Raw genomic sequence first — 15555 nt, 5'->3', positions numbered from 1 at the left:
CACAGCCACTAGCAATTCAGTGGTGAGCAAAACAAAAACCCAACTCTCACGGCACTTAGATTTCAGTAAGGAGACACACGCAAATAAGCAACTGAATGTATACCATGTGTGATGGGCACCCGGCTCTGGAGCAAATACAGCAGAATTAGGAGAACAGAAATTGCCAGAGACGTTATTCATGAAAGGCTTCCTGATTAAATGGCATTTGAATAAACACTTTAAAGAGTGAGAGAATGAACTATATGGATAGATATCTGTGGGAAGAACATTCCATTCAGGAGGAACAGAATGTGCAGAGACCTTGAAATGGGAGAAGTCCTTGGCAGGAAACCGTTGAGGCTTTGTTCTGAGGAATAATAACGTCATTGAACTTAATGTTTTGAAGGATCATTCTGGCTGCTGTTGACACAAGATCCTAGATGGGCCAGGGCAGAAGCAGGGAGACCAGTTAGATGGCTATGGTAATGATCCAACAGGAGGGAGAATAAATGCTAGATAACATCAGAAGGCCTCCACTCCATTGTTTTAAAAGAAATAATGAGTGTAAAAGTATAGTACATAGCACAGTGCTGTACAAAAGTAAGTGGCCATGGTTATTGCCGTTCTCATACGAGTCCCCTGCCTCTTTGCCCATTATTTCAGGCCCCATACACGTGACGTAGCTGTGTGAATGTTTAGTCCCTGTTGAAATCAACAACCACATTCCCTTTAAGGGTCGTTCTCTCTCTGCATGCAAACCAGACATTGCTTCTTGTGCTTACACTGTTTTATTCTGCCACACACATCCAGGCCTCTATGTATTTCTTTCTGCTGCTCCATCATTATTTTTATGTTTTCCGTACAGTGTTTCTTCTGTTCTTGACACACCATTTTTCCTTCCCTTTTTCCTGGAGAGCCGGGCTATCTGATTTCATGCTGAATATTTTCTCTGTCCAATCCATCTGTTTGTTTTATCTTGTTTCTTCCCTCCTCTCTGCTGGCCTCTTTATAGATTCTCCCACTCAATGGTCTAAACTCCATGACACTGCTTTGTTTACCCTCTCAGCTAGCACAGCATATCATTCCCCATCTGCTATCGAAAGAGCCCCAGTGCCCCACAAAGTTAACTCAGCCCTGCTTGTCTTAACAGGTTTTCAGTCATGCATTCAAGTTTCTAATAATCTACCCCATCTTCCCTGGTTATGAGTGTGACAATATTATTTCTAAGCAAGCCATGCTCAGTAGATCTCATCTTTTGTTCCTTTTTCCTTTCAAATGCCTCAGAGAAGATTTACTGGCTTGTTGCTTCAGAGGTAGGCAGTTTCAATATCAGTCAATCAGTAAGTATTTATTGAATATTTGCGATGTGACTAGCAGTGTGCTAAGGTCCCGGTCCAGGACTGAAGACATACAAGGCATGGTCCAAAGCTCAGGGATTTTTCCCAGTCTGGGTGGAGATGTGCCACCAGCATATATTCATTATGCACTCACTGCAATCCAGGAATTGTGCTAGAAATGAAGAATACAACATGAATTTTAAAAAGGAAGACATCTATCCTTATGGAGTTCATAGTCTAACAAGGGAGAAAGACACATGTTAAAAATTATTTACAGTTCAATCAAATATGTACAAAATGCTCTGGGTACTCAGAGGAGTGAAAGGGATTAGTTCTGCCTCGGGTAATTATGGAAAGCTTTACAGAGATGGTGATATTTAACATGGACTTTAATAAATTAGTGTTAATTAAGCAGAGAATTAATAATAAAAGCTAATATTTATTGAGTACTTATGAGGTTTCAGGCACTGTTCTACATACTTGTGAATTAACTCATTTTATCTTCACAATAACCTTATCAAGTACCTCTATTTCCCCTAGTCTACTAAATAAGTAGTTGATAAATAGGTTCAATAACTTGCCCAAAGTCACAGAGCTGGGAAGACATCAAAGCCCAGATTCAATTCCAAAGTCTGGCTCTCTAACTTAGGCCCTTAAGCACTATCTTCTGCTGTCTCTCACAAAAGACAAAAATAAAGTGTTATTTCAATTACATCAACTATGTTTTCAAAGCATAATATTTGTACAGTTGGAATAACATAAGCTATAGGACCTTAAATCCAACACACAACCCCTGGATCAACTAGGTAGTAGCGCCAGAGCAGTAATCTCATTCCTTTATTCAACTGGAATTCATCAAAAGGACCAAACTAAGAGGCAACAATGAGAAAAATAACTCAGTTTTTTTTTTATCAGTCTCAACATGGTATAAAAGGGCAAGGGGATGTGCTGGTTAAATTGCTCAGAATTTCAGCTAGAGCATCAAAGTGGTTATTCCCAGGGATATACTGACAGGGGGTCTTTGAGAACCAGAAGTCTTTGCTAGCAGCATGCCATCCAGCTTCTCCTTGCCTCCTTGGAAGCTTAAAAATGGCCCCAGAGGTCCTGGATCTTACACCTAGGTGTGGGGCCCTAGGGTCAGCCTAGCAACCAGGCGACTTCCTCTTTAACAGCCTCACACCTTCACTTCCATTTCATAACGACACAGCATTTACCGTACATATGCCATATTGTAGAACTGCCCGTTTTGTGAAAGAAGTAGAAAGAAAAGGCATCTGGGGAAGAAGGCGATCAAAAACAGTGCTGGACAGCTGAAGGGAAAGAATAAGATAAGGGAAAACAGACCTGGCCTCCTGCAATAGGTGTAAAGGTCTCCTTCTGAAAGTTGAGCCAGGACTTTCTGACAAAGCTCCTGACACATTCCATAGGTACATCTGTGCTAGAGAAAAGAAACCAAAAGGAGGCAGTTTTGTCTCCTCGCTGAAGAGAACTGGTGACAGTGTGCACATTTGGCCCCGCTAAATGAGAAACGTGCTTTATTCCCAGGCAGCATATAACAGAGATTTGAGAGTCTGCCAAGACTTATAAAGTCCCCCGAATGCTTTCCACTTCTGTTGATATATATGAGAATGAATTCTCATTCTCTTTATGAAGCCAAGAATGTATCTCTAACGTCTTTGAATTTCTGGGTAGGAAAATGAATGGTTTAGGGGCGCTACTGATTTTTGCATCTCTTCTTCCTGCTGCTTCTAGTAAGAGATGGACTGCATCTCATAAGGCTGGCAAGACAGTGTTGGCAGGAGACCAGTCAGCCTGATCGAGTGGTTTATTATTTCAATTGAATTGTGAGAGGAAAGAAAAAAGTACTCAGATAAAGCTGTAAGACCATATTAGATACTATGGCAAATAAAAGGGATGGCACAGAAAGAAAAATGGTGGACGGCTTTCCCAGCAATTTTCAGAAGATACCAGGGAGTAGACTGGGGCAACATTAACATTCTCAGTTGTCTATATACCCACAAATAGCAGATGAAAAATTATAAACCTGAACTCCAAAGACCATGAACAGATTTTGGTAAAAATCATCTCCTAAGTCTTATGGAGATGTTTTGAGATGTGCTTCCTCACTGGAATGTGACAGTGGGAAGGTGTATCTTGTTTGGAATAAACAGGTCTAATCAAAGGGCTAGGGAGGAGCAGTATATGTCAAAAAGATATACACAAGCATAGAAATCCACAAATTTGATGGTGAAGTGTAAAAGAAGCAGCTGCAGGTGAGTGAAATAAAAAAAAAACAGAAATGTTATCCAGGGACTACATCAGAGACCTTGTAACCAGATGGTTACTATGGACAGGCAAGATAGAGGAGCCATGCAAGCTTTTACCGACTTCAGATGAAAATCCCACTCCACTAAAGGCAAAACATCTGAAAAATTATTGAATTGCCTCTTTGGTAATTTAATCTCACAAAAGAGAAGCAATGAGGGGATTTGCTGCATTCAGGTATTTCTGGCTCCTTATAAAAATTCATTTGGGGAAAACGCAGCTAGAAGAATCTTGAAGGGAAGTCAGCAGAGCAGCCCGTGTCATCTTAGAGGTCATTAGGCCACAGAAGGGTGGAGGTATCGCACCTTGAGTAAATCTAATTTCAGTAAGTTTTGAGAAAATAACAGAAAACAATCCCATAGTCAGAAGTGTAACCTGAAGATGGATCAAGAAGAATGAGAACCTGTCCAATAGCAATGTGATGACAGCAATTACTGTTTCCCATGGAGGAGGGAAAGGGTTAAGCATTAGAGAACTCAGTGTTCAATGGGCATAGAAAACAGAGAGCACATTGCCAATGATGATCATGGAAGAGTGGTATCAAAATTTAAGGATGTTTCAGAAGTACCAAAACCATGAGTTATCTGAATTTGGAAACAATATTAGGAAAAAATGGAAATGTATTTTGTCTATTAAAAGTAACAGAGAGAAAATACACCCACTACTTAGAGCAGGTGGTACACTGTTAACTTAAAATTAGAGGGAAATGTTCATCTCTTATTATCTTCCTCACTTCCCTGTAGAGAATGCTCTTAGAACTTAAAAGGATAGGGAGAACATATTTGAGAGTTGAAGCCTAATAGGTAAAGATGTAGTAAACACATGTCACGTTTCGCTTCATCAAATGAATTTAAATCCAAAGTGTCTGGCAAGGACTTTTCTACTTTAAAGCTTGAAAGAATACAGGGATCAAGGCCACAAATCTGTATTGAATCAACCTTGGTCACACGCAAACCTCACCCATCTGCCTCTCTCGCTGACAAGCTCCCTCCCACTCCACCCTCTCTCACCCACTTCAGTTCCCAGATTCTCACTTGCTTCTGTCCTGTCTCCTGGTTTACTTGCTTCTCTCACCTTCTCTACCAATGTACTACTTTATTTTCTGGCTCATGCTCTGTCTTTGCCCTCCCATCTCAGCATCTTCATGCCCAGCCCTCAGTTATCAGAGTTCTGTTGAATTTAAACTCAAGCCTTCCTTTTCTCACTGTGCAGTACCCCCTCCCTGCCTCTTAGCACAGAGGGTGTTACATAGCGTATCAGAAATAAACTGCATGCTTCATTTTTCAAAGTATTTACGCATGATATTGCTGCAAAATCAATGTGGATCCCCGCTTTTTGGAAAAGGAAAAGGTGGATGTGGTACCGTGAGTGGAGAGAAGATAGAACACCAGAAAGCTTGAGATGTGACCCCAGTGAAATTCTACAAAGATCATTAATTTTTTTTGAGGTACATAAAATGCACAATTCTTAGTATACATCTTAATGAATTTGGCATGTGTATACACTCATGTAACCTTGATCAAGATCATTAAACTTTCGACCTGAGAGTGCTAGTAAAGGAAGGATTTATTAAGAGTCAGCGTAAATTCAGTTAAGTACAAACCAAAGAATCTCCTTTCCTATTTTGATAGGTTTATTAGGCAAGTAGTGAACTTGGTGTAAAAGATAAGAATATGTAACATTGGTAATGGTTCAGATAAAGAAATGGCAAAGCCATTAAGCAGCTATGACCAAATAATTTAAATATCAGCTCTCTTTCAGACAGAAGTTGCAGTGATTGCCACAGCACGCCATCCTTGGTCCCACCATTTGAATAGCACTTATTTATAGGTGTCATAGAAAATATTCCATGCCTATCAGATGTGTGGAAGACTTAAAGCTAAGAAGAACAGTTAATGTGCCAGATAACAATCACAACTTGAAAATACTTCATTCACCTATAAAGAATAGGCCAAAACTAACAAACTCATTCTAAGCATAATAAACTAAGTATGATACAGCAGGGGCAGGATGGAGGCCCTCTAGTTCCTCACTCTGTGGTCCTAAACTTTATAACTAACAAAAATGTTGACTGATCTAGGATTTGAAAATACTTTTGATTATCCCAAACAAATAATTAATTGACAAAGATGTGATTCTAGAATTCTGTAGTCCTTTCCAATGTTAATTTTGAGAACACTTATATTTAAAATCAAATGCATCCTTTAACCTTTAAAGAATTTAGTATCACTTTCTCCACACACACATCCACACATAAACATTTCCACCAATCAGGAATGGCTATAGCAGATCACTCAACCTTTGTATATCTATATCCTGCTTGGCATAATGAATGCAGGTTTCCTAATCTCCACAGATGTGTGTCCAAGAAGGCCTTAACTAACCATATGTGCTTTACAGATTATGTGTGTCCTTCAGTGAACAACAAATTCCAGGAACATGTACTCAGGATATTCATAAACTGGCAGTACTACTTGGAAGCTTTGAGTTTTAAGCAAATGTCTACATTTTCGGTCACTGAGAATGGCAATTCATTTTCTTTGATACTCTTTCCAAAATAATTTAAAATAGCCATCATTCTTTTACCCTCTTCCAGATTAAATATATAATTCTTTAAGAACTATGATGAATGAAGAGTGACTTTTTACACCACATGCTAGTAACTTTTCGAGGCTCCAAGGACTTTGTTTTATTTAGTTTGACATTAAACAATAATATTTTAATAAGTGACAGCAGAAAATCTCCAATATAGAGCCAAAGGCACATTTAATGTGTACAGAATGTGAACTTGATTCTTAAAATAAAATTTATTAGAGATATATATTATTTCTTCTGAATAAGCTTTATAAGCTTGATGACTGTGTAGGGAGTTTCTTGTTTAATCACCTCTGATTATTTACTGGTAATTTCAGTCAAGCCATGATCTGGTTTAATGGAACAACTGTTTTTGACTGGTTTATTTACCAAATTGAAAAACTTATTTTCTATCACATATAAGTAGCCTTTTATAGCCAGAGTAACCTCATGCATTTACTGCCTTAAAATGTTATTAGAATATTTGAAACATATCCAGATACTTTGACTATGATTATTTTGTATTTAAAGAAGTACTCAATTCTTTTCATGGCTCTCATATTAATAAAAATGTTCCATAAATATTAACAAGTAGCTATTAGCCCATATAACTATTCACTTATGTGGTATATTTGGTACATAGATAAATGAAATATCTACTTATTTTATTTATAATATCTATTTTCATAAATATGTGAGTACACATTATGTTTCAGTCATCTGAAGGAGCAAGATAAACCACATGGGGTGCAAAAATGCATAAAGCCTACTAAGAACTGCATGGAGGAAGCTAAATATAGAAACTCTCTATACCATGAAGTAGAATTTGCTAAATAGAGAAAGAACAGATGAGTCAGCATAGTGGAGCGCTCATGATCATAAAATTTGGTGTTAGGTGGCTCTGGTCTGAATTCCTGCTTCATCACTTACTTCATTGCATCTCATCATCTATAAAATGCAGGTGTTTAAAAGAGAGAATGCTTAAAAATCATGGCATGGCCTGATACTTGGAACTCAAAAGTTATTTGTTATCATTAGTTCCACATAATAGGAAAACTACTATAGGCTGTTTGCAAGGGGAACAAAAGTGAGGATGCAGAAGAGAGAAAAGGACAGAGGGAGGAGACAATGAGGAATATGGGAAAGGGGAAGAGAGAGATCCCTTCCTCAGTTTGGTTAGGAAAGGACTGAGGAAATCTGCAAAAAGTGGTGGCATATGGGATGTCTTTGAAGGATGGGTAAGATTTTGCAAAGTAGATATGGAAAGGTCGGGTATTCTGGACAAAGGACTCAACATAACATCGGGTGCCAGAGGAGCCGAGGGAGTTCAGTATGGAGCATGTGTCCAGTGTGACTGAAGCATGTGGATTTTATAAGCGAGAAATGAGACCAAAAAAGACACATTGGTAGAAAGCCTTAAATGCTAGACTTAAATGTGAGACTGTGTTTAATTCAACAGATTTTTTAGTAAGGTAGTGAGAAATTTAGTCTGTGCTGTACAGCCTAGATTAAGATGACAGCATTGCATAGGATAGAGTAGGAAAGGAAGGATCTGAGGATGAGACTTACCAAGTAGGTGCTTACATCTGCATTAGAAGAAATGGGAAGTTCATTAGTAATGATTAAACATTGTAGTTGACAGGGAAAGAGGACTCAAAAGATATTGCAGATCCAGAGCTCAGAAAACTTGGCAACAGATGAGATATTGGAGTACAAGTTGGAATTAAATATAACTGAAATTTCAAGCCTCTGTGATTGGAAAAATCCTAACACTGTTCACAAACCTGAGGAAATCAGAAGGAAGATCCAGTTTTGTGGTGTTGATGAGTTCAGTGAGTGGAGCATTTGAGATACCATATTCTAGTGACAATACTCATCATGCAGTTGATAAATGTAGATCTTGAGTTTGTGAGAGCAATTCAGAATAGAGATATTGATTTAGACATCTAGTGCCCACCTGTGAACAGACTGAAGTGTAGTTGAAATGATACCTTCAATGCATTGAAAAGAAAATAGTGAACTCTTGTAAGTTTTCTATCATCTTACTCTTGCAGAGTTGCATAAGTGAGCTGTATATACTAATGTAAACTTGTAGTTTGAAAGCTCATGAGCATATTGTCATTTAGAGCTGAAAAAGAAAAAAAAACTAAAAAAGGATAACCAAGGTCATAAAAAGAAGAGCAGAAAAGGCAATACCTGAGAGAATATAGGAAGATGGTTTTAAGGAAGAGCCAGACCTCCTTGAACATGGACCTTGAATTCAAACAAAAGATTCTCTTGTTAAAAGTTAAAAGCAAAAGCAGCAAATCTTGACCGCATACTAATTTGACAAGCACTGTTACATTCTTCTGTTTTGTTTTGTGGAACAAAGTGTTTTTTATTGTTGATGAAACATCTTCTGTGTTTCACATATTAAGCACACTTTCCAATTACTGTGAAGAACAAAGCAGTGTGCATTCACATGAAAAATACTCCGTGGTGAACGAACAAAATCCGCGTTCTTTTAAAGTAAATGAGCATCTTATTTAGCTATTAAATGAACCCAATTAATTAACATAAATTAGAATTTTTAAATAATTAAATATATTCTTCAAAGCATGACAGGTGGGTATGCTATCAAAGCACTTTTCTGAGTGGAAATCTAGAATTCAAATACAGTGATATAAATGCATAGCTTACACATTTTTATTCCCCTCATTCCTGGCAATCTAAAATTTTCCAGTATAAATGCATTACCCTTTGTTGCTTTTCATTACTCTTGGATCCTTCAGAGTCCAAAATTGAGAGAAAAGTAAGCCACAGCCACTGCAAAGGGCATTCTTTCTTCTGTCCACAAAAATGCTGTTTTAGAATAAGTAGTGGAAAACCTATTGAATGCAGTTAATTAAGTCTTGGGTTTCAAAGCTAAATCTATATGTACATATTGCCCATCTTTCAGAAGGCAGAAATGTTTAAGCTACAACTATGAAAAGTATATCTATTGAGAACTACAATATCCAGAACCTCCTAAGTTAAATAGTGCCACATTATATAAACAGGGAAATTTGGGCTGATAGTAATAATTATTACAAGGTAATGTTTTCACATGAATACTGTCAGTAATTCAGTGCCTATCTTTTAGGATGTAATCGGCAAAGCTCTGCAGTACCTTGGAACATATGGTGAACTGAGCAACATAGAGCAAGTTGTGGCTGTGATCGATGAAGAAATGTGTATCAACTGTGGTAAATGCTACATGACCTGTAATGACTCTGGCTACCAGGTAAGAATTCTGCTGTAATTAAGATGCTGTGAGGCATGTTTCTTCTGGTGTTTTTAGCAGAAAGCATCTTCTGTTGCTAAGTGTGAGAGGCAAACCAGACATGCCAAATGTCGCTCCTCAGCAGGGGCATATCTGTCCTCTCCCACTCCTTGGCATAGTTGATTTTTAAAGGAAATCCATAACTTATACTAACTATGCCACTATTCAGGGCACAGTATTATTTTAATATAATTTCACCACCCATGGAATTGGAAGAAAAATTTAACTGAAAAGAGAAATTCACACAATGCAAGTCATTAGGAAGCATTATGCTTCAGTACAGAGGCAAAGCAATGACCATTTACCAGAAATGACTTGATTCCTTCTACCAAAAGAGAATTCTCTGCCGTTCAACACTGATTGGGTCTTTACTACGGTCAGAAAGAAAAAGCATTTCCCACCAATTACTTGTGGAGGTTGGGACCAGAAATTCCTTTGTAGCTGGAAAAGCCAACCAGCTGTATTCCTGCCATGTGAGCAGAGCTGTGGATTCCTCCCAGCTCCTCACACATTGGCTTAGTGTCTGCCATGGGACAGTGAAGAAAAAGTGAGGATTCAACTGTCTTCAGGCAAAAACCTATCGAATAATATTATTTTCATTAAACTGCTCAAGCTGTAAAGAAGTATAATAAAGTAAAATAAGATCCCTTTAAGACGATTAATGGAATTTTCAAGGTAGATAAAATGGCCCATTTTTAAAAATTGAAGTTCATTTGCCTTACTCAGCCTGGAGGAAGGTCCCATGGTGCTCATGGTAGGATTTTGCATATTCTTCTGACCACCTAATAGAGATAAGATAGACATATTTTAATTTTTTAAAAAATCTCCTCCTCCTTAATTCGACATCAGCTCTATACCAAGTTTTTGCCCAGTGTATCACTTTTTTTCTAGCTGAAAGGTGTCTTTAACAGTTATTTTGAAAATGCTAATCATAGCATGTTCACTTTCATTTCATTTTTTCTCTAATTAACAGATCAGAGATAAGTCAAGAATTCCTATCACTAAAATCACAGCTTTAGAGTTCTAATATCTTAAATCTTAGAAGTTATGATTCCCACCTTGGAATCCTAACATTGTTACAACTTCAGGAAAAATAACCTTAGCAATGAGGAAAAAAACATAATTATGCATTAAAAAGATTTTATAAGTCATCCTTTTAAAAAGACCTAGAAGTCTGTCTTAAAAAGATAAAAAAAAAAGATGAAATCAACTGAATATAAAGTTTTATACATTTGCAAATTTCTAACAAATAAGACTTCTAAGACGTAAGTATTGTATTATTTTCATCAACTGGTCCTTGGGTTTCTATTTATAAAAGCTACATAAGGAAGAGATGTAGATTTTATTCACTCCAACAGCCATCTGAGATGTTGTTTTATAAAACCTGGCAACAATTTGTGTGGACAAATCTTCTTATAGTTTGTCATAGCGACAGTTCTTGTTCAGATATAATATGGTGGTTTCTTTAAAGATCTTACTTATTTTTTATATTAAGGAGTCTGACATAATAACAATAATACCATTTTCATTTTTATACACACAAGAGAAAGAATTATAGTTACATAGCATAATTAGGTGAAGGAAGATTTTTAACAAAAAAAATTATTTTGAATTGGATTAGAACACATTGTACATGACACAGAAAAAAGAATAATGCAGTAATTTGAAAATGTAAGATTTGCAGACATGGCCTCAAGGAGTATGTTAGGGGTTGGGGGATTTAATGTCCCTCACAATTTTCACAGCCCCTCCTTCATCACTCCAAACTAATACACAGTCTGAGTAAATACACTGTACTTGTTCTGCAAGTAAGACTTCCAGTTAAGTCCCCTAAGTTCCCTCTGCCCCCACACAGCTGCCCTGAAGTCCCCCCAGCTGGAAATTTTTGTATGTTGTTCCTGTTGTTGAAACATTTCTCATTAATGAGAAAATAAACATCATGACTTAAAAAAATCTCAGTTGTAAATTTCACATTAGGTATTTTTATCGCTTATTATAGATTACTTCATGTTGAAAAAAGAAAAGGCAGGAAGAAGTGGGGAAGGGAAGGAGATAGGAAGGAATAAACTGTGGAGTTTCTCCAATCCCTGAGCAGTTTCAGAGCAGGAAGGTCATGCCCTGGTTCTCACAGCTGAGTCATGTCAGGCTCAGATGAAGCCACGTGTCCCTGATTTTCTCCCTTTGTGGTGGGACATTGCTATAATTGTCTCGGAAACTCTCAAACCTCAAAGCAGGCTCTTAAGCTAATTTTTTTCTACTGCTTTCTTATAAAAACTACACATATATATTGAAATCCACATAAACCATGTAATTTGAAATCCATGCAACTGCATTCATTGCCCCATCTGAAGATAATTCTTCTCCACTGTGGACAACAAGGAGTGTGCGGAGGGGCAGGAGGATGTGTGCGAGGCTCCCCCAACCTCAGGAAACAGGCGTCCCTTCCTGGAGGTGGAAGGACCTGAGCTCTGCTCAGAACAAAGGAAACTACAGTTACTGTGTCATGACGTATTTTCCCCACACAACACAAGAAAAATGCGTCTGAGGAATTTTAAACATTGTGTTTCTAATTGAAAAGAATTTCTTTCTTTTCTTTCTTTTTTCCCTTCTCTTTGGCAGCTCAGCTGTTGCTACAGCCACAGCAGAGCACTGGTCATGCTCCTGCCCAGGCGCAGCTCTGCTGCCATGGAGAAAAATGTCACTGCTAAAATGGGGGCATTCTTGACCTTTGTGGAAGTGACAGTAATACTCCTTATTTCTGTTTGCAGGCTATCCAGTTTGATCCCGAAACCCACCTGCCCACCATTACTGACACTTGCACAGGCTGTGCTCTGTGTCTCAGCGTCTGCCCTATTATTGATTGCATCAAAATGGCTTCCAGGACAACACCTTATGAGCCAAGGAGAGGCTTGCCCTTGGCTGCCAATAATCTGGTGTGTTAAGGTGATTTGTGAAACAGTTGCTGTGAACTTTGAGGTCACCTACATGTGCTGATCTTTTTAATTGTGATTATTATGTTCAGTTGTTTCTGAATTAAAGCAAGCAAGCACCTAATTCCTTAAACATACACATATAATTGCTAAAGAAATTTCTAAATTAAAAAAAGTCTACTGCCAGTGACCATTCAATTAATGGTCATATAATAGAATAATTATTTTCTGAGGATGGTTGGTAAATAACTGTGTAGTGGTTAATTGGATGTTCACCATCAGTTGTCCATTGTGAAAAATATTAACTTTGTCTGGCAATTAATGCAACAGTTACCAAATTTCCCTCTGTTGTGCTCTGTCTTTGATTTCTAACTGTAAGCAAAATGAAGTATTTTTGAACAAAGTGTAATTTAAACTACAAGAAAATGTTTCCAAGTAAGCATTTGATCATTTAAAAATGCATTTAATTCTAACACTGTTTCTAAGCAAATGTAATTAGCCCCATAAAGCACAAATGAAGAAAGTTGAATAATGATTTACTATGGAAGCAAAGAAAACCAAAAAGTGTTTACCAAACTTCTTTAAGGTGCCTTTACTGAAACAGCTTCTTTTTCAAGTGCCAGATACTGACATGGAGAGTATAAGTGGCCACTGATGTCACTCTGTGCTATGCACCACTCATGCCTGAGATGGGTGTCTAAACTCTACCAATGATACACCATGATATTCTTCTTCAAATATTTAAACTGTGTTTCCAACAAAATAAGCTGTTAGGATGGAGCTCTGGTTAAAGCCATCTTTGTGCTATGCACAGATCTGCTCTCTCTGCCTCTAATAGTAACCTTCATGATTATAGCAATTAATGTTTGAACAAAGCCCAAATTATACAGCCGTGGGTCATGTGCTTCATTAATCAAGAATGAAAAATATAGTATTGGTAATGTATATTAAATGTGCAAAAGCAGTTTGATTACTCTCTATTTTAGTGTTTATATTCAATATCAAAAGTAATGAAATTTTAAAAAATATTCTGTTATTGCCAAATAATATTTTTGTATTTCTCTATTTTCAAATCAGCAAATAGCATCATGTGAATTAATGTATCTCTTCTTTGTGACATATTTTTATATGAATCCATAAGTAGTAAATCTTTAAATAATACCCTGTGGCATGTTCCTGACAAATGCATAATCTAGAAAAGTAAAATGTTTGATTATGCACTTTTAGAAAATCACATTTACTACAAAATCTGTATAACTGAGTAATATCAAATAAAATTTCATAAGGGAATTTGAACAACATGGTCTTTTGCTGCCATTTTTGCAAATACAATCGCAAGTCAGCCATTTAGGTTTTGAGGTGGAGCAGTTTTTGGTTAATTCTACAGTGAATTCCATCCACATGGATACACAATGCTAGTTCAGATCTACCGAGGGTGATGGCAGTGTAGTCATTCAAATGCTTCATGTTCTGTCCTTCTTACCCAGGTTTCCCAGTTGAATTCAACTCTATTCTGCCAAAGTGCATCTTTTGCTGGCCATAGGCCTGGCTTCTTACAGTGACCCTGGGGCAAGAGGCATGGGAAATGGCAGCCCACCACTGAAAGAGCGTCTTTACTTTAAGAAACATCCATGCTTCTTAAGTTCATTGTGAAATATTAAGGACTCATATAAACTGACTCCATTTTTGCTCTGTCATGGTCGAGACAGTTTACCTTTCAGACATGGTAACAGCTTAGCAAACAGTTAAAGTTGTCCAGAAAAGAAATTTGCCAAGGCCATGTTGATGCCACCATAATGTATTACCTTTTACTTTAATCTGATGAGAAGTTTTTACTCTGAGAACTTCATGAAAATACAGCCTATGCATATATATCTGAGTCTTCTTCAAGGCTGCCAGGGAGAAATTCCCTTAATAGAGATTGAAGAAAGTAGTAGTTTATGACCTTTGCATCCTCCTCTGAGGAAGAGTGGATTAGCTCACAGCAAGTTAGCTCTTTTCTTGAACTACTTTGGGGTGATCAGGCCTTGAGCTAGGCCATGGTGATCCATGATTTTATATTAGTATATTCCCCATATATCTTTCTATTGTATCCACTTACTGCTTTACACTAAGAAGCATTTCTTATCCATGTAGTTTATAGGAAACATACTTCAATTTTGCTTACAGAGACTCAGAATAGAGGAAAAATTAAAATCACATTATTTCATCCAGCAACATGTTGTTAACCACAACACCCACATTCTCATGGTTCCTGACCTTCAGATATGAGGGAAGACAGGATCAGACCAAGGAGTCTTGTGAGTGTTTCCTATGTCTAAGAAGCTGCACTAACTGTTCTACATGTATGCCGGTTAATTTTATGTATCAACTTCACTGGGCCAGTGCCTGGATACTTGGCCAAGGAATACTCTAGATGTTTCTGTGAGGTGTTTTTGGATGAGAGATTTCCATTCAAGTCACTAGACCCTGAGTTAATCAGATTGCTCTCCATAGTGAGGTGGGCCTCATCCAATTAGTTGAAGGCCCAAATAAAACGGAAGTGTATCTTCCCTCAAGCAAGATAAAATTCTGTAGCAGATGGCCTCTGGACATCCTCTGTAACATTGTCTCTTTCTGATTCTACAACAGACTGTCTTTGGACATGAACTATAACCTCTCTTCTGCTGGCCATACTCCCCTGTCAGACTTTTCCACAATGACGTGAGCCAACTCTTTAAAATAAATCTCTTCATGCACACACACACACACACACACACAAGTGCACGCACACACACACACACACACAAACACACATATACACATACACACTATTGGTTCTGTTTTTCTGGAGATCCCTCACCAATATAAAATATATTATTTTAATATTAAAATGATTAAGGTATGTTCTGTTGCTTTTTCCTATGAGGATATTGGTGCTTAAAGAGTCTAAGTAACTTGTTAGAAGTCACAGAGAAACTTGTTACAAGTCACAGAGGAAATCAGGTGTGTTTCTAGGTATGTTGGTTATGTCTAATATACCATCTGCTTTCCCTCTTCTCTTCAGCCAGCCGATCACTCATTTTACAAATATCTATCAAACCACCATCACATACCAAGCACTGGGCTA

General features: G+C 37.5%; 1 protein-coding gene across 5 annotated transcripts in view; it reads left to right on the top strand.

Annotated features, from left to right (window-relative positions):
- Positions 1-13745, top strand: part of DPYD (dihydropyrimidine dehydrogenase) — an 879000-nt gene extending 865255 nt beyond the window's left edge. For all 5 annotated transcript variants that reach the window (XM_057500453.1, XM_036883856.2, XM_036883855.2 and 2 more), the window contains 2 exons: positions 9337-9477; positions 12285-13745. In XM_057500453.1, the coding sequence (XP_057356436.1) occupies positions 9337-9477; positions 12285-12458 (315 nt within the window). In that variant the 3' untranslated portion in view covers positions 12459-13745. The remainder of the gene's footprint in view (positions 1-9336; positions 9478-12284) is intronic.
- Positions 13746-15555: the final 1810 nt, after the last annotated feature.

The sequence above is a fragment of the Manis pentadactyla genome, chromosome 4, assembly GCF_030020395.1.
Source record: "Manis pentadactyla isolate mManPen7 chromosome 4, mManPen7.hap1, whole genome shotgun sequence".
In the NCBI taxonomy this organism is placed as follows: Eukaryota; Metazoa; Chordata; class Mammalia; order Pholidota; family Manidae; genus Manis; species Manis pentadactyla.
Note: the sequence above shows the minus strand (reverse complement) of the source record. Positions and strands in the feature narration are given on the sequence as shown.